Here is a 19,651-nt window from a genome sequence, read left to right on the forward strand (position 1 = left end):
ATCATTGTTCGCGCAGAAATGGGCTTCTTCTAACGCTTCCGTTTCCATCAGCATGAATAAGTTTTTGCGAGATGCAGAAAAAATCACAAAGCGGTCGTTCGTCTCGCGCCGAAAGATGAAAATTATTCCGGTCAAGGTGCTGCAGCTTTTTGCGTCCCTTGGACAACGAAATCGGCGAAAAACAAAACTGCTGGACCGAGACAAAGAGAAATACTCGCCTTGCGTCCAATTTTACACGCCAGCTAATCAAGATCAAGCTTTCAATGAAAAGTGTCAACCTTTTCGTCAAAGATAAAAATTATCCTTCGTTTTTTTACGCTTTCAGGGAAAGTATTTATTAAAATCAAACCATTTATTTCTTTATAATTTCTCATTTTTCACTTTTATTTTTTATTTGATACATAATTTTACTTGTCTACATTGATGGAAAAGAGATTTAGCGTCGACCGAACAATCGACGCTGGAGCAATTTTCGCAAATTCTTAAACTTGAGGACAGAAAAGAAACGGGGAGAAGAAAAGCTAAGTTGAAGCTTTGAACAAAAACGTATATTTACACACACCACTTAAGGGATAATTTTTTCTTCACAAAATAAGAGAGCAAGGAATAAATTTTACAGCACGATCCAAAGTGACTAGCAGATCAAAAATTATCAAGTTAAAATTCTCGTTTGCTAAATTTTACTAAGTACAAATTATTTGCGAGGAAATTTACACAAGAGGCGTCAGTTCCTTCAACGAAACCGAACCAAGGTTTTCACTAATAACAAAATTATTTAAAAAAAAAAAAATCATTGCACTCGTTGCTAGGAACAAAAATTGGAGTAAAAGCAAAATTTGAGAATGTCGGAAAGGATTTGAACTTTTTTCTTCTAGAATTTCATGAAAATATCGACCGCTAAAATTACAAGAGACATTTGCATGTTCTTCAATTTGAAAATAAATTTGTTGATTGAAAACAACGCAATGTCTCTCTCAAGTGAGCGGCAGAAAATTGCTCGCGTGATCACAGCTCGCTGGAATGAGGGATTTTTCTGTTTGGCAGTTTCATTCGATGGAGGGGAGAGGCTGTGCTCGTGTGAGGAGAAATGGACGGACGTTTTTTTTTTAAAAATAAGTTAGGTGATGCAGCGCGGGGTGACGATGGTTAATGAGGATGACATTAAATTAAATTAATCGATGAAAACGATGAAAGGGTTAAGTATGTATGAATGAATGGTGACCACGACAAAAAAAATAATGAACGCTTAAGCCTACTAAGTAACGATGAACGGATGAAAATATGCTGGTAACTCGAGGTGGGGGGGTGGTGGAGGGGGGCGCTCATCAGGTACACACGTACGTCAATCGTGCAAGGGCGGCGACGCCGAGGCGGGCGACGACGCGGGGCTGGACGCGTCCGAAAAGCGGCGCCGACGCGCGGCGGCGCCCACCTTGCCCATGAACGAGCGGATCTCGTCGAAATAGGTTTCGTGAGGGGCGCGGGGGGCCCCTCCGAGCATTCCGGTGGGACCCCGTGGGTCGAGGATGGTCGGGCCGTCGGCGTCGTGCTTCTTCAGGTGCCGGTCCAGGTTGGTCTGCTGGCCGAAGCAGCGCTCGCACAACGGACACTTGAACGGCTTCTCCTTGTTGTGGATGTTGCGCACGTGGCGCTGCAGGTTGGACGAGATGCTGAACGAACGCTCGCAATACTTGCATTTGTATGGCTGCTCGCCCGTGTGTGTGCGCAGGTGACGCGTTAGGTTCGCCGATCGCGGGAAAACCTGCAATCAATAGTCGAAACGAAACTTTTATTAGATGATTGGAAATGGTAATAATTGGGATTGCTGAAGTGCACGGGAATTTAATAAATAAAGCTCCATTCCAAAAGAGCGAAACTAACCAAGTTTTTTGCTTTCTTATGCTATTTTCGTTTAAAATTTTGTAAAAGAAATCTAAAAAAGATGGAAAAGAAACTGACCTTTCCGCAGAACTTGCAAGCGTATCTGTCCCTGGGTTTGGTGCCGTTGGGCGTGGTCGGCGGGACGTTGTGGTTGGCGGCCGAGGGACTGTTGTTGTTGTCGAGCACCTTGGTGTTGGCGGGTGGAGGGGGCGGCAGGAAGGGGGCCGAGTAGGGCCGGAAGCGGTGCGGCTGCATGGCTTCGAGCACGATGGGGTAGAGGGCGGCAAGGGGAGGTGGCTGCGGCGCCGGAGGGGAGGGGGTGCGCAGGACGACGTTGCGGTTCTCGTCGCGCCGCGTCTTCTTGTGTTCCATGCGCAGGTCGAGCGGCTGCTCCTCGCGCGAGTGGTCGCCGCCGGCCTGCTGCGGCGGCGGCGCCGCGGGCGGCGTCGAGTGTCTCGACAAGTCGAACGGCTCGTCGGCGTCGTCTGGCGGCGCCGCGACGTGGCGCGCCGACTCGGCGGGGTAGACGGCGGCCTGTTTGGGCGAACCGCCGTCGGCGCGGGCGCTGTAGCGGCCGATCATCTTGCGTGGGCTCGAATCTTTCTCGCGCATGCTCACCACAACATGGCGGCGCCCCGGCGCCGGAGGGGGGCTGGACGGGTGCAAGGGTGCCCGCGGGTAAAAGCAGTACCACGGCAGCGGCGCCCCGACCACGCTCATCTGGAGTCCAGGCCGACCTCTGCTGAAACACAAATGGAAAATTGCACAAATTAATTATGTGGTCCGAAATTAAAATTTTTGGAATTTGCTTGAAAATTAGGATTTTTGGATCCAATATTTAAGCAGATCGTAAAAAAGATGAATGTATTTTCTGTGTAATTGTTTTTCAAGTAATTTCCTTTGGGATATAGGAAGCTTTGTTGCGTCCTCATTAATTTTCTCCACCACTTTTTAAGATTGGAGTTACAAGTTGCATTTGTGATCGTTATGCCCATTGGAGGAATTGATACAACAAAGCGAAAGTGATTGAGTAAGTCATCACCTATTTATGTGCATTGGGCACTTTAAAAATTTCACTCTGGGTCAAAAATCGAGTGCACAAACGCAGCCCACCAAAAACGCCCTTTCGCGCGCGCGGCTGTCAATTAGGAGAGAAAGGGCAATTAATTCGCCCACGCACTTGATGTAGCGAGGTGGGCGCTGAAAGGCAACATTAAAAAGCAGCGGCGTCAAAACAAATACGCGGCCCGCCTCTAGGGGGTCAGCGCGGGGTCTCGTCGCTCCCGAATTGAGCGCGAAAACTGGTTTTTCCATCACAAATTCTCTCCGTTCTTTACGACCAAAACGAGGCACTCTCTCGGATCAAAGAAGCGTCATCTGGCGCCAATTATACACTTTTTGTATATATGAACTGAAAAAGAAAAACGAGTTTCGCCTTCGAGACGTGATTGACTCGCTGTGTTAATTTGGCAGATTCCCACGAAGGGTCGTAAAATCGCGAAAAGTCGCTCTCAACTTTGACACTCGGCCGTAAAACAATAAAAATTAAACGGGAAAGCGCGCGGCTGCAAAGCGAGAGACGAAGATGCATGAGTTGCTCCGATTCGGGCCACACCTTTCGCTCCTTATTCTGACACAAAGTCTTCTGCCCCACATTCGAGATGAGAGCGAGCGAGGCCAGTGCGACTAACAGGCGCTTCCTGCTCCGCAATTCTCGATCAACACTGAGATGGAAAAATCGCAGAACGAATAAATTAGAAGGAAAATCTTTAATTAGAGAAAAAGGGTTTGGAAACGTTCAGAGATTTTAAATTATATCAGCAAAGGTCCTTATAAGTTCAACCGTGTTTGACGACTGTAAGAAAATTCTTTTGCATTAAATGTTTTTCTTTAGGAGAAATATTAAAAAAAAGGTACAAAGATTTCAATAATTAACATACGTGAAAAAATATAAATGAAATTTTGATTTAAAAAAGTTGAGTTCAATTTATACAACAAAAAACTTAAATAGTTGGATCTGATTTAAATAAAAATTTAGGTCCGAACAAAATAGGACACGTGTGAAGTTGCGATCCGCGCATTCAAGTCTCCTCAGTGGGACAAATGGAATTGTTCGATGGAATCAAAACCGGTGCTCGTCTCGCAGCTGGAATTCGAATTTGACGAACGATAGGGCGTCGATGGTACAGACCAGGAATGCGGAGATGAATTTCTGCTCTCTGCCGATTAGAGAGAGATATTGAGCAGCGTGTTGTGTTGTTGCGAGAAAATAAGAGAATTAAATCGCGCGACGCTCGACGGAGCGCATCTCACAACAAATCGGCGAGAAAAATTAGAAATCGAGAGGCACAACACATGCCATGCTCGCGGGATGGAAAATAAATGTAATCTGTATGCGGCTGAAAGTGTCTTCAGCGCGGTGGACGCAGCAAAGCGGCAAATCCATAACTTTCGTCAACGCTTGGGCAAAAAATAGAACCACGCCAGGTTATGTCACTCTGTCGAAAGTGTTTACCGCCAATCGAATTGTCGCGGTCGTGATTTCTGCGCTTTGTCTCTTTTGCTTGATATGCACGTAATGGAGAGGAAAATGGGCCACCGGATCCTTGGCTGCGAATTATAATCGCCATTGTCGCTTCTCAATACACGCCAAAAACAATCGCGTCCGAGCAAAATCAAGAGCGCATTGCTGCACTAAAAAAGGCTCAAAAGTAAGAAGGCTTTGCCGCCTGGCCGCGTCTTTTCACGCGGGCAAATTAACCGTCCGATTCATTCCATTAAGAAAAAACTCGCTTTCAACGTCAAATTAACTCGTTAAGTCGCGCATTGAACTGCATTCAACAGCAGTTAGAGGAGACTCGTCAAAATTTTAAGAATTTTCCTTACTTTAACGCTCAAGAAAATAAATAACAAAACAACACATTCATAATTTAAATTCTCAGCATTAATTAAATTTTCGTTTATTTCATTTAAGTTAGTTAAATAAGAATTATTTTATTTGTTGAGAACAAGATATAAACAAAGTTTTATTGTAATCTTTGTGTTCTTAAAGACACTTGTAAATTCAATTATAAACGGAATGATCTGAGAATTTTTTTATGATGTTGAAATTTTGTATGATTGGGAAATAAAAATAATGGAACAGATAAGAAGTTTGTGAATGTAATTATTGAAAAGTTTGCGAAACAAATTACTGAAAAACCAAACTAGTTAAAAGATCTTCACGCATTTTAATGCTCCAGATTGTATTTTTCGATTACAGATAATCATTTCTATATATTTTTCTATTTTCTTTCAAAAATCAAACGACCCCACATTAAATTGATTCCACGAGAAATGATTAAGGTGATCTCGCAGTCTTTGAAGTGTTTGCTATGAAATTGGTGAGAAAACGCAGCAGCACGCCGCGCCGATGAACCGACGCTTTAATTGCGCAGCGCCGAATTGGAAACGAATCGATTTCTGCACCTGCTGCTGGGAAAAGAAACCTTAATCGTGTGTTATATATATTTTTTATTCATTCCACTGGTCGATCAGCTGCAGTAGTAGTTTCTTGCTTAACAGTAAATGCATCAATAGAGACCCGCGAAGAAAGAAATAAAAAAGCGCCGAGCGTGCGCCTCCCGCTGGGCGCGGATTTTTCGCTCTTCTCCCTTTGACTCGCGGGTCCTTTTCTTTGCGTGGCCGCAGAAATGACACGGCGCTTTTAGGAAAAACCGATTTCGGTCCCGCTGCGCGATTCGCCGCCAATTCAAATATCCAAGTCAAGGCTAATTACGAACGCGGTCCGAATATATACATTTATGTATTCTTCCGATCTGGGTCACTTTTTGTGACCGGCGAGCGAAATAAATCGAGAGAAAGTGAAATGAAACGCCGCCGCCGCCCGAGATCTGTCCCTATACAGCAGATGACCACCTCCGGCCGCGAACGGCCCCTCCCCGCCCAGGCACTTTCGATTATTCCGCAAACACGGGCACTTCCTCGAAGCACTTCAAAACCTGAATACGTTGGCACATCGGCTCTTTTGCATGTGTGCGTAACAAGTTGCTGATTACCGTTTGGACCAAAAAAAAAAAAAAAAACACGTCTGGGACACAGTTATGGTTAGATAACCCTAATAAATTATAGACGACAAGCGCAAAAAGATGCTCTGCAACGTGCAAAAAATAATATCTGCGATTTATCATCGTTGAGTCTGGTTTCTACTTTCTGAACCTGTTACAAGACAACTCCAAATTGTTATTTAAGAAGGTAGTCGATTATCCAGAAAATTTTTAACTGATATTCAGTTACAAAAAAGTAGTGAGAAGTATAAATTATAGATTTATATTATGACTGGAAAAGAAACAAATATTCGTTTGCATTTTGCCCCAGGTAATTTTGTTTCTTATTTTTGCCTCTTAAAAAAAAATTAAATTTTGGTTTTTGGTTTTTTATGTTCAAGTTTAAAATATTTGAAAAGAATATTGTTTTAAAACGTAGTGAGAAAATAAAGTAAATTAAGGCCAATTAACATTTCAAAAATTTCAACTTTAAAATTGATATAATTTTGGATTATAAAATTCTTTTTCAAAAACAATTTAGTACTTCCTCCCTTATGATTCCAGAATTTCAAATTTATCTCTTGTTGAAAATGAAATTTTGTAATTTTTTATTTTAATTGACTAATATTTTTTTTTACTTTTACATTTATGAAATTTTCTGTTTTTTTTTTTTAGTTTCAAATAATCTTTAATTACTTTTTTTTCTCTAGACAACTAGAATTTTTCTGTCCTTATCGCCACTTATCGCTATAAATCTTATTCTATATCTAACGCAAAACTGTCAGCGCATAATTCTTGTATCGTCTCTCAGGGATCGCATTTCTTTCCCGCTTGCGTCGCGCGGCGTTGCTTGAAATCAATTAAGAGGCACAGCCTTGGCGATGCTGTTGGAATTGTTTCAAGTGCTGACCAGCGGCGCTACCACTATTTGTTTTCTCGTGGACAAAAGTCGTTCAACTTTGATTAATTCATCTAATTAAAAGAAGTCGAACGTCCTCGACACGAATAAATCTCTCGCTCGCACAGCATCTCTCTCAAAGAGCGCGAATCGAGAGAGGGTGTTTGGTCAGCGCAGAGCAAAAGAGCGGGAGAAAGAAAAGAAGAAAAGGCAACGGCCTCATTTGCATCGGCTTATGAGCGGCTAATGATGCCGCCGATAAATCAAATCGCTCGCGCCACAATGACGTCGTAAATCTCTTTCCGATCTCGAGCACACAGAGTTAATATTCTATTTTTTGCTCTCAATCTCCCCGCCGTTATAAAATTATCTTGTGCAAAATTTGAAAACTTTATAGAGTTGAAATTTGCATTTAATTAGAAAAAGTTTATGGAAAAGAGCCAAAGACTGAAAAATTTAATAAAAAAAATTTCACATAAAATTAGGTTTATTTTATATAAAAAATCATGAATTTTAGGTTATTTTATTTTATTTGCCGACAAAAATTATTTTTCTGTGTAAATTTGCGAAAGTTGCACATATATTTGAATTGGAAAGTGAAGTCCATCTCTCACTCTCGGTCGGTAATAGGCGTTGTTTTTATTGTTGCTCTCGCATTAAAATGTTCCGGTCTATCGGAGGAGCTAGCAGAGGAAAAAAGCAGGGACGTACGGTTGGTCCGTGTGTGTCGTGTCAAGCTAGGGAAACGGTCAGAGAGAATATATTTTCACTCTCTCTCCGCCGCCGCCGCAATCTGGAGCACTTTGGAGTTAATTAGCGCACTTGCAGAACATGTCGAGCCGCGGCGCGCGAGAATTAATTATTCGTCGTAAATCTCTCGGCGCGGCGGACAGCAGCTCCTTGTTTTCCCATTTTTACATCCGAGATGCAACACATAACCAGCTTTTTTCGCGGGCCCGGAATGCGAGAGCCCAGGTGAAGGGACGAGGCCAGAATCGCGCGCGACCCCAGGTCATTTTAAATAACGAGCTCGCAGGTCGGATTTTCGCTTGGAGAAATTAAAGCTTCCGGCAATTTTAAATAATAAACTTCTGGAAAAACTTGTGCCCCCGGTTGAAGTATAAAATAGAAAAGATATCCAGATTTCGCATCAAGAAATTATCATAATTTTTTTATCTCCTATTATTTTTTTCTTAAAATTATCCTTTATTGAAATTATTACAACTACAGATTATCTTTTGAGAAAAATAACAAGAAGTATTTTGGCCAGGAAGTTTCTCCATTTTTTATTCCAATCGTCAGCTGTTTTCTCGTTATCTCCAAAAAATGTCCATCCAAGAAAGACAAAAGCCGCAAATCCACTTTCGACGTCACACTGTGCTCTGGAAAAAGCAGGAGATATTTTCTCCTGGCCGTGTTTGCTCGAGTGGAAAACGGCGTTTGGTCTGCTATAGATGTATACGTGAGAGATGCAAATCGGACGAGAAAAGCTGCTTGTTTTCGATTCATTTGCGCGCGTTTATCGCGGCCTTATCTGCGTACGTACACTCTTCTTACTTTCTTTTGTGTCCCGGATGCTCTAGGGCGATTTGTTTTGCTGATCGATCGAGCCCAAACCGTTCATTAGCCGATTAACCGAAAATCGTAACAGATGCTGCGGCGATGTGCGAGAGCTAGCGCGGCTCGCGCGCGCGCGAGATAAGAATGCAAATTCCGCCGCGGTCACGAGAGTGACCCGAGCGAGCTCTCAATCAGCGGCACGACCTTTTTATGCATCATTAGAGTAATGACGCGGCCGCGTGCTCAGCGCGCGAGCCAACGAGCTCGCTCGACTTTTTACGGCTCGTTTTCAGCGGCGACTCGACTGATTTATGGCCCAAGGGTCACTCGCTTCCTCTCGTCCCGACCTGACCGGTACCGCCAGAGATTCTCCAATCGCCATTGTGCTCTGTGTATGCAAGGTGATTTCGACGATCGATTCAGCTTTCTCAGAGAAAAATCCAATTAATTCCACCGACAAAACGTTCTTTTCATAGGGTTGCACCCTGAGCTCAGGTTCTGCAAAGGACTTTTGATGGTGTAAATTTTAATCACTATAAATAAAATAATTCAAATTCTAATATTTGTAAACCTAAAAGGTTTTACCCTGAGATCAGGGTCCTCACCTGAAATCAGAAATATCAATCGGTCCCATAGTTTGTCTACTCTTTCGGTTTTATATAAATCTGTAAGGAATTTTGAGCCATTTAAATCAGGTACTTCACGGTAGGCGTTGTGCAAAATATATTTACCCTGAGCAAGGCTCAAAGGTGAAGGCGCATCTTCACATACCGCTGTAGGTCCGCTTAATGGGTCCAAATACCTGGCTGGTCAGCGTGCAAAGGGTCCAAATGTTTGGCAGGTCAGCGTGCAAAGGGTCCAAATACATATTTCGTAATTTTACAGTAGAGGGGGTAAAAGAAGAAATACTGATATTTCAAGTTATAAATTATCCTGTACAATAAATCTCAAATATACTTGCTGGAATGAAATTATTGCACTAAAATCTATTAATTAAAGTTGAAAATAGTGCTTATATTTTGATACACTTTTGCGTTTTGATTTTTTAATGCTAGATCAAAAAAGCGAAAGTTGAAAATTATATTAAAAAAATAGTTTTAATCATGGAATCGCAATAAAAATCACCAAAAAGGGTTAAAATATTTCCGGAAATGATATTCCAAGGTCAAATTTGTTTTATTTTACCTGGTACATATTAAACATAGAGGTTTGCGTTTTTTATTGTTATTCAGTACCTATTAAAAAAAAATTAGTAAATAGTTATATGAAAATCACCGCAATGGACCGTGCTTTTATATATTTTAGAGATAAAATTTTTTTAATTAAGGGTTGGCCTTGAAAAGAAGCATTTTTTGAAAAAATATGAAACAAATGTATGAAAAATATTTTTGAAAACCTATTTCATCTTTTCGTAAGACAATTTAACTTTTTGCGGTCATTTTCTTTCCAAGTTTTTCAATTTTGGTCCAGCGGTTACAAAACTACAGCCCTCGATGCAAACCCTTGTTCTAGGTAGAATTCTAGGTAGAATTAAACATATCTGACCTTGATATTGCCATTATATTGCTAAAACGATCCAAATTGCATATTTCCAAAACAATCACAACAGTATTTTAATTTTATTCCTCTAATTTACATAAGCAGCCCTGTACATTGGTATATAAGCTATGGAGCCATTTAATTTGCATAAATTGATGCGTTAATTTAGATAATTTTTCTATTAAATTTAGTTAGTACCCATATTTCATGGATCGAAATAAGTCAATTGGAATCAGTTTTCACGCAAATTTTGATATTGGTCAAAATAGTATTTAGCCCCTTTGGCATTTAGCCACTTTGGCATTTGGACCCTTTGCACGCTGACCAGCCAGGTATTTGGACCCATTAAGCGGACCTACAGCGATACATTATATTAGCTTTACTGATTCAAAGCAAACACGATCTCTTCACTTTTAAGAGAGAGGACGTTTTATTACACTCTCCGCCTTCCACTTTTAGGTTCAATCAGCGTACGGGTCAGTACCCTGAACCTGAGCCCGGGTCACCGCATCGCCAGACTGGGCGTGTTGGGTGTCCATCAATAGGTTTCCCGACCCGCTGAGGCCAATTCTGCAGTCGGAAAGGTCGCAAACCGCGTCCAGTTCGAGAGAGATTCCGCGCCGATCGGAATGCTGGGCAGACTGGCCGAGCTGGCGGGGGCGGGCGAGAAAAAAGGGCGCAGTCACTTATTTATGTATTTGTTTGCTCTTATTCGTCGCCCACGTCGGCTGCCGAAGACGCAAACAAACTGCCTCCGCGCTTGGCTCGCGCACCGAGAGAAGATCGATTCAATTTTTTTCATGCATCAGAAATTTGCAATTCTTTTCATTTTGAGCGGAACTTTTTGTCCGGTGAAATTGGTCATTGTCCGGCGCGGGCGCGCGCAACTATAGAGAAAGAGAGGAGAACAATGCGCGGTCGCCTCGGGTCTTTCTTCTTTCTCTCGTGCGCCGTCTCGTATAATATTTTGCAATAAATCGTGTAATGAGCAAGTCGGGGCCCTCGTGACCGCCCCTGGGGCCCTGAGCGGCCCCGATTTGCCCGTCCAGAGCTCGGCCGACCGCGCCTTTGCGTCAAAAAAGCATGCCATCCTGCGAGCGCAGTATCAGATCGAAAAAAGAAAGACTGACGGGCACGTCTCGCGAGGCCCGATCGCAAGTCACTCAACAGAAGCAGCAAACAGTTTCTCTTAATTCGTCGTGATTTGCTCTCGCGCCTGATTCGCTCGGCCTTCGGACTCGAGATGGAGATTCGGCAATCAAAAAACGTGGTCCAGACGGTTTTGAAAGCACTACGCAGGGATTGCCTTATTGTTCTTTAGAGTATATAACTTGGAAAGGACAAAATAAATGGTGATAAAATAAAAATTTCTTCATTTTCTAGTTTTCATCTTTATGAAAAAAATTGGATACTCTTTCTTTGAATGAAAAACAAGGCGTCCATCAAGTTTGACGCAAGAGTGAATATACGAATCGAGAAAAACCAAAGCGCATTTTTTACATAGAAGAAGCGGAAAATCGATTGGAGTTCGTGCGAAATGCTCGTCTGCTCTCTGTTGAAATTCCTCGGTAAAGCACCCGATCAAAAGAAAACAGACAGTTAGGTATGATTTGTTCTGGGAACGGTGCGATTAGTTTTTAATTTTCCGCCCTCACTCTACATTAAATGAATCTGACTGCAATGAGCAAAAAATAACGCAGATCATGATTTTTTTTGCGCCGAGAGAGGAATCGATCATTTTGCTGTCGCTCGTCGGCGGGAAATAATAAGAATGGAAAAAGGTCGCGGATGGAGCGGCGCCAAGAGATGCCAGATAATATAGCGAACGAGCGCGCGCGCGACAATGGCAATTTAAATCGCTCTGCTGCTCGTCGTCGTGTAAAGCAATAAAGTTGCCCGCTTATTTATCTCTGCTCGTCTCTCTCGTTCGTTTTATTTAAACGCACTGCGCTCGATTAAGCAAATAAATAAATGCGATGGCGCGACCTTTGCCATTGCTCATTTTCCGCGCCGAGACGTACTTCTATTGCGTGCGCATTGCACAGCGCACTTTTCAATTAATAATTGCCATGAATAGTCGTCGATCCACGCCAAGTTCAAACAACCAAAGACGACTCAATCAAAGGGCGGGGAAGTTTACAACTGACATAAGAGTGGCACAAAAGATCTGCGAAAAAATCGATCAATTTTTATTAATTTTTTTTTTTTTTTTTTTGAAGAGTGGTAAAATTTCTGATAAAAAATGTTTAATCATTTAAATTTAGAGAGTAGAAGTGCAATCCTATTTTTAATTTAGATATTTCATAAGTTTTGGCGGCTATTTAAAACATCTTTTTAATCAAATAAACAGTTAAGACAAGAAAAATAATTATCCAGATTTTATGACAAGATATGGAAGATTCATAGCTTTATTGGTGTTAATTAATTGCACATTAATACGCGTCATAAAATGAAAAATGTCGGCATATTTAATTGATTTAATATAAATCAGCAATCATTAGTACAGATTTGATGTATTTATTTTTGCTCTTTTTTCAAGCTTTTAAAACTAAAAGCTCATTCACAGGCTCTGGTTCTTTTTCTTCCTTGAAAATAATTAAAAAATGCAAATTTTAGCACGCTATTATTAATCGAGTAGAGAAAGCGCATCTCTCTATACACTTTTGATGTAACACGCGGCGTCGCGCAACGATATCGATTAACAAAAAAGAAGGAAAAATATTGGGCAGCGCGCAGTCAACTTTCATCTTGGGCGGGTGATTTGCCGGCGAGCCAGTTTATAAATCGCGCGGCCGCAAGTGTCAAATGTGGATTTTCGAGATCGAGTTTCACTTTCGGATTCCCTAGGTCTGTCTCTCTCTCTCTCTCTCTCTCTCTCTCTCTCTCTCTCTCTCTCTCTCTCTCTCTCTCTCTCTCTCTCTCTCTCTCTCTCTCTCTCACTCGTTGTTATGCGGCGACGACGACCGGAGCACCCCCGGGCCACCGATACACCGGACCAGTTTGATTCCACTCTTGGTTTTGTTCTGATTAAAGAAAAAAAAAACAATCGATCGAAAATAGAACTTCCAATTGTAATTGCCATCGCGGGTTTTGACGAGTAAGAGCGGCAGCGATTATGCAAAAGGCGTGGCCCCTTTTTGTATATTTTTGACTCGCGCTCTCTCATTATTGTCTCGTCGTGAGATTCAATCGCCAAAATATTTGCGCTCTCAAAACAGCAGACACGCCCACGCACCTGATTAATTAGGCGCCCCTGCAGCGATAAATGCGCGCATTTTGAACCGAATAAATAACCACAACTCGCGCGACCCAATTTGATATAAGAGCCGCTGGCGAAAATAAATAAATGATCAATTCGTCTCGCGTATCCATATGGCTCAGAGATTTTTTGCGAAAAGGAAACCTTACAAACGGAATTTTTGTACTGATATATAGGTCTAAAATTTCTGCAAATTTAAATTTATTAAGTATTAATTTAATACAAAGAAGTTATTGATTTTGAAAATTAAGAAAAATCTGAAATTATAAGATCAAAATCATTTATTCTCCATTCTTCACAATTTTTTAAAATTTTTCTTTTTGTGAACATCAAAATCCGCGTATATTTCTAAATTAATTGAACTTTTTGAAAAGCCTGGTAGAGGGATTTATTTTCTTTCAAGCGCCAATAAATGAATGGAGAACCTTTTGCTATAGGTGTGGATCAGCTTAATGCTAAATAATTCATTTATAATGGGATGTGCTGAGCACCTTTAGAGGTCGATTAAGATTTGAATGAAAAAATCGCTCATTATATTCGAAGTGGGGTGTCGCCTACTGGATTCGCCAAAGCTCTGGGCCCGAATTTGGAATTTGAAACCGCGATCGGACGCACCCATACCCCGAATTGAGACATTTTCTTGAGAGGGAGTGCGGACTGCGGAGGAAGACCAGCCGACTTGACGATTTCATTGCGCCGGTTTGGGACCGAGAGTTATAGTGTGGCGTGAGCGCCTCAACGAAACCTGATCCGAATCGGCGTCAAGCGAAAATTGGGTTCGAGGCGTGGCGACGACGCGCGGAGAAAAGATGACACTGACAATGCCTCATTAAAAGGGCCCACCTTTCATATTTCTCGCGACACTTCTCTATAACTCGCACGGTCCCAACGCCCATAAGCATCTCAAGAGAGCGGAGGCGAAAACAGATCCTCTAGAGTTGGGCCAAAAGTTGGATTTTCGCGCCGAAAGCGGCCGTCTGCTGGCACCGAGTCGCGGCACAGGGTGCGGCGATTTCACGCACACCACCCCGCGCATACAAAATCCATTATTGTGTGTTAACGAAAGAACAAAATCGCACGCCTTGACGACAATCTGTTTTGAAGATGAATAATATTCACGGTTGTAAACAGATCGTTAAAATTAAAGGGCAGAGCAGTTTAACCAACACGCTGTGCAACATTATAACCAACTGCTTTTACGGTTTTTATTTGTCTACAATGTTTAAAGTAATAAAAAAAATACGCAAATTATTAAAAAGTTTGTGAGAGGGGAATCAAAATTTTTGGTTAAAATATCAATTTGGGATAAAACCATGCGTTAAAGTCTTTTTCAATTTTTGTTCCGAATCAATAAATTGTTTTTTGTTAATTACTTGAGCATATCTTTTTGACAAAATCCCATGAATGAAATAAAATAGGAAATTGATCCTAAGAGACTTGTAAAAAAATTAATGATTTAGTCTATAAAATTCCTGTAAAAATCGAGTGTTTTCTCTTTCAATCTCTAACAAGAATTTAAGTTCAATGAAAATTTCATTGGAGACTTGAACGGTGGAGTTGCAATAATTGTAGATTGGATGCTGACCTGTCGAGAGGGCGTGCGGTGCCGGGCTGGATGCTGGAGGGGTCCGTGGGTCACTCGGGGCACTGCTCGTCACTGTCTCGGCAGGGCTGCTGCGGCTGGGCCACTGAAGCACCGACTGACTGCTGAAGACGCCGGAGCGCGCGTCCGCTGCGGACCATCGGAGTGGCGGCACCCACGCCGCCGCCCCCCGAGAGCCAGCGCACGCTCTTTCCCGTTACGAGCGCGCGCTGGCGGGGAGGGAGGGGCCGTCAGGGCGAAGGGGAGGGGCGCCAAACACTTTTCCTTTCTAAACGCGAGCGCGCGCTAATTGTTTGTTACGCGATCTCGCTCCTTTTTTCATCTCTCTCGCTCGACACTCCTCGCGGCGTTGCAGTGGCCTGTGATGAAAAAGGGTCCCGACGGCCGCACGGGAAGTCCCCTGGCTCGGCCGCTTCCCTGCTATCTTGAAGGTTGGCGTAGGTCGAGGTTCGACTCTCGCCGCCGGAAGTCGTGATGAGTCCTTTAAAGCGAGCAGAGGAAATTAGTGTGCATCAGTGAGAAGGTGTGCACAGCCGGTTAAACGATGGCGGTGCCAAGTCGTGGTTCTCAAATTTAAAACTCACCCATTCATGTCGAGAATTGGTTTCCGGCAGGAGAGGGGTCGGAAGGACTGCAGAATTTCTGGAATAAAAAAATTAATGATTGCATTAAAAAATATATCAATAATTAAATCTAAAAATTAAATAATTTATTATTCTGAGAGGGATGGAAAAAGTGAGAGATCCCTAGTATGCTGTATTTAATAATTTTTTTTCTAAAAATGCAAAATAAAAAATCAAATAATTTGTTATAAAACAGAATATTTGAAGCGGCTTGTAGAAAATAACTTATTTTGCCAAAGGCAGTTGTTATCCATTGTGTACTAAAACCTGTTCAAAATTTAAAATTGACACAAAATTGAAATGTTTCCCTAATTTTAACTGATTTCGTGGGGGAGATTAACATCTGTCGTTTAAATAAGAATTTTGTTTAAATACTCCATTCTGAAATTATTGATGACTAATCGCGTTTGAAAACAATTGCAATATAAAAAATATTGAAAACTGAATGAAATTGAAATTATTGCACATAAAACAAAGTAGACATTCAACGCATGACAAATTGAAGCATATAATGACAATTTAACTTTTATAGTATAATTTTAAATTGTGCTCCAAGCTAACTGGAACATATAATTGTTCCCTGGTTAAGAAATAATTTTTTAAGAAAAAAAAAATAGTGAGAAGGAGGCGCGCGCATAGCTATCGTTCTTTTAATTCCCATGCCCGTCAGAAACCACTACAGCAAGATTGCCTTTAATTAAACTCCTCACAGGTATCTGGTTTTTTTTATTAAATCTCTCTACACCTGTGCAGCAAAGCGTTGTCACTTTTTAATCAAGTGACGCAACTTGGAGGAATCTTCGTTGCACGCGGCGCTGCTGGATTTCGAGCCTTTTCACCGCTTAATTTGCCAACCGATTGTGGTCCGATTTCTATGGCTAATTCGGTCAAACGTATCAATTTGGAAGCGCAGCTGCTGCTGCTGAAGAGCGAGAGCAATTTTCGCTTGCTCGCTCGTCAGCCCCACCCGAGCGTGCTGGAAAAAGATGCTGCGCCGCCGCGACTGCGGAGGTAATTAGGCGGCGCGACGAGCAAATGAAAAGCAAAAGCTGCGCGCGGAGGATCCGATTTCGCAACCTTGATTGCCGCGGATCGATTTCAACTATACCAATCTCAATCATTATTATTTTTTTTTATTCCACCGCTGGCCATCATCACATTTTTGTAGCGTTTCGTCAGCTCTTGGGAGGTAAAAACATAATCCAAACAGAAAAAAAACTGGGCCAGCAGTATTCGCGTCTGCCCTAAGGAGGAATCTCCTAATTTACAATTGGAATAGTTTTTTTTAGTGCAAAGGACGTACTCAAAGATTACTTTTACTCTGAAATGTCTATGGTAAAATGTTTAAAATAATCCTCGCTAAAAAAAATGTGATTACATTTAGTTTAAACAATTTTGGAGAATATTATGTTTTACTTATAATTTTCAGTTTTCTATATACTGCAGAAGTTTTGTGGTGTCGTTTATTCAGGATATGCGAAAATAGAGAATTGAAACTGACCCTTTTTGCATATTAAGATCATCCCAATTTGTTTTGCTTTGCCAAAGTGTTTTGATGTATTTTGAGAGAATAAACAAATTGAATAAAATTATGGATTGAAAATGGGCCTTGATAGTTACTTCACCGTTCTGCAATGATTTTTAATTCGTAAATAGTGAAGCATCGATTCATAATCGAAAAAATTATGACAAAATGTTTCAGCCAAACTTATTTTACTTTTCTCAGGGTGAGCCTTGTATATGGTTAATTTCGTTAATATACACTGAAAAATTCATCCGAAAAATTGAAGCTTTTCAAAAGATGAGGCAATGAAATATCACTGAACCCTTTAATTCAAAATTAACAATTCAGTTTTTTTGCGCCCGATCGTGGGCCTGCCAAGCTTCTGGGCGTGCATTTCGACTTCAGGGACAACCGGCGGCAGCTTTTGGGTCATCTCTTTGAGCGGAAAGTGAAGGTGAGCCTGGAAAAAAATAATTTTGGGTGGAGCAGGCGCGGTCGTTTCGAAATAGAAAGTGGATCTCGCTCGCGAGATGCTGCGCTGCTCGGGTGGGAGGGGAAGTGAGTCAGTAACGGCACCCTCCCCTCCGACCCTGAAGGCCGCCGCCCCCTCCCCCGGGAGAGGCGAGCGATCGGAGCCCCACCCGGCCTCGCCTTTCTTATTTCTTCCGTCCATCTCGAAACTAGATCAACTGACTCTCGACCGGTTATGAAATTCATCTCGGCCGCCGATGAGCAGAAAGACCGCCCTTGCGCAAACCGAAACGAACGAACGCCTTTCCATCTCTGCTCGGACAAAAACACACACAGAAACCGAAACGGTCAAACTACCTGCCGACTCTCGATCTCGTTGAGCCGTGAAATATTTTTAACCCAGCCTCACACACAATAAAAATTAATTCAGCTCATAAAGAAAAGTGAGGCTTCGGTTTCCAGTGCGCCGCGAAAAGGTCAAACTGGATTAATGGTTTCGAACGCAAACAAATCGAGGAATGGAGCATTTCGCAATTCAATAATTATTATTTTGGACGCGGCCAGATTTGCATAATGAGAGGCTTACAAGCGCTCTTTATTATGAAAAATGCCAAACAGATGTTCGCATGTCGCTCTCGGTGGCGCCCCGTTATTCAACTGAAGAGAAAAAAGCTGGAATTTTTGCGTGTCGCGCGCAGAGCTCGGCTTTCTTTCTTTCTGCTCATTCCTCTCTCAAGATATCGGCGAATGTGTATTTAATTAATCGCCGCCTCCTCTGCTCTCCTGCTGCGGTCTGTTGTCGACCGGCGTGATTAATTAACTGAAAATTCATTATTTATATTCCCATTTCACGTGCGCGCCGATTTAATTAGTTAATTAATTAATCGGAGAATGCTGGATGGGAGATTTTGAGCTCGGCGCGCGCGACAAGCTCGAGATTGCAATTAAACACCGGGAGACGATTATCCAAATTGGGCACGCAAAGCTCACTCTCTGCAACCACAAGCACCGTAATATTTAATACACACAGACTATACCTTCTTAATTGAAGAAGCTATATAAAAAATTAGCACATCCAATAATTAGAAGGAAGATTCTGATTGGGAAATTCCATTTTAATAAAAATAATAAGGATTAAAATTAACGAACATCTCTGCTTCAATATCAATGGCTTTTTAAAATTAAATTACAATTAATATATTAATTAATGTGAACTAAAAACTGCAGTTATATTTTTATTTATAGTAATGGTGGACTTAATTTCTTTGTCTACTCTAAAATATTTTATAATTTTGAAAACTTAATGGTCTTAATTTTATATGGCTATAAACGATATCCTGCATTCATCTCATTTTGAAGGGGGGAAAAATAAATGCATAAAAAATATTACTCTATTACAACTTTAAACAGCAGAAATTAAAAGCATTCAAAGGTCCCATAAATAATTTCTGCGAAAACTAGCTTCTGATAAAAAATTATATAATTCTGAAAGTAAACCGCGGCTGTCCTTTTTGCGGCTCTGCGAAAATATGGAAATGAACTCGCAGGTTGTCTACGTGTGGCGTAAGGTATTAAATAATTCGAGCTCCTTTTCATTCTTTGTGTGTGTTTTTGTTTGCTCGCGAAAACAAAACAATACGTGTGCAATATGCGCCGCTCTTTCATCGTTTCTGCTGCATAGTCGCGACGACACGGTGAGAAAACGAATTCTTCCTCGGCGCGCATCCACACATTATACGGAGATGCTCTCGCGGCGTGGAAACGGGCGCGTGGGAGACGCACTTTGAACACAATTTGATTATGTCAAATGCATACATGCATAAATAAATGAGGAGCATACGCCACCGAATCGACGCGCTTCCCACGCGTTGCCTCACTCGCGCGCATTGTTCGCCGCCGAAGATGAAACTTTTGTTTTCGTTTCAACTCTTGGACGGCACACGAATTTAATTTATGTTGCGTTTATGAAAGGTGACGAAAAAGTTTTCTCCGTGTATTAAAGACAGGGGAGCTTAAATAGATTGATGGCAATGAAATCACCACTTTGCACTTATTCAAAACGCTAATAAGAAATTATTTGTTAATTATTCAAGCTTTATAGTTTTTTTCTATAAATATTATTTTTTTAAAGTAATTTGAATTTAAGTATTGCAATTAAAGATCAAGAAGAAAAACGATGGCTTGGTTTTAATGTAACGCAATATTTAACTTAGACAAACCGCATAAAATTTACAAAAATCCAAATATTTTATTTTATTTTATGCGCA

General features: G+C 41.6%; 1 protein-coding gene across 2 annotated transcripts; it reads right to left on the reverse strand.

Annotated features, from left to right (window-relative positions):
* Window positions 1-361: 361 nt before the first annotated feature.
* LOC132194733 (transcription factor hamlet-like) lies at window positions 362-15,430 on the reverse strand. 2 transcript variants are annotated; one of them, XM_059616196.1, is made up of 4 exons: window positions 15,371-15,430; window positions 14,769-15,267; window positions 1,960-2,620; window positions 362-1,762 (listed from the first exon to the last, which is right to left on the reverse strand). In XM_059616196.1, the coding sequence occupies exons 3-4, from the start codon at window positions 2,599-2,601 to the stop codon at window positions 1,343-1,345; spliced, it is 1,062 nt and encodes a 353-aa protein (XP_059472179.1). In that variant the 5' UTR covers window positions 2,602-2,620; window positions 14,769-15,267; window positions 15,371-15,430; the 3' UTR covers window positions 362-1,342. The 2 variants fall into 2 exon arrangements, with proteins under 2 accessions (XP_059472179.1, XP_059472180.1); XM_059616197.1 differs by having other exon boundaries at window positions 1,960-2,623.
* Between the last annotated feature and the right edge of the window lie 4,221 nt (window positions 15,431-19,651).

The sequence above is a fragment of the Neocloeon triangulifer genome, unplaced genomic scaffold, assembly GCF_031216515.1.
Source record: "Neocloeon triangulifer isolate White Clay Creek 2 clone unplaced genomic scaffold, ASM3121651v1 ptg000008l, whole genome shotgun sequence".
Lineage (NCBI taxonomy): Eukaryota > Metazoa > Arthropoda > Insecta > Ephemeroptera > Baetidae > Neocloeon > Neocloeon triangulifer.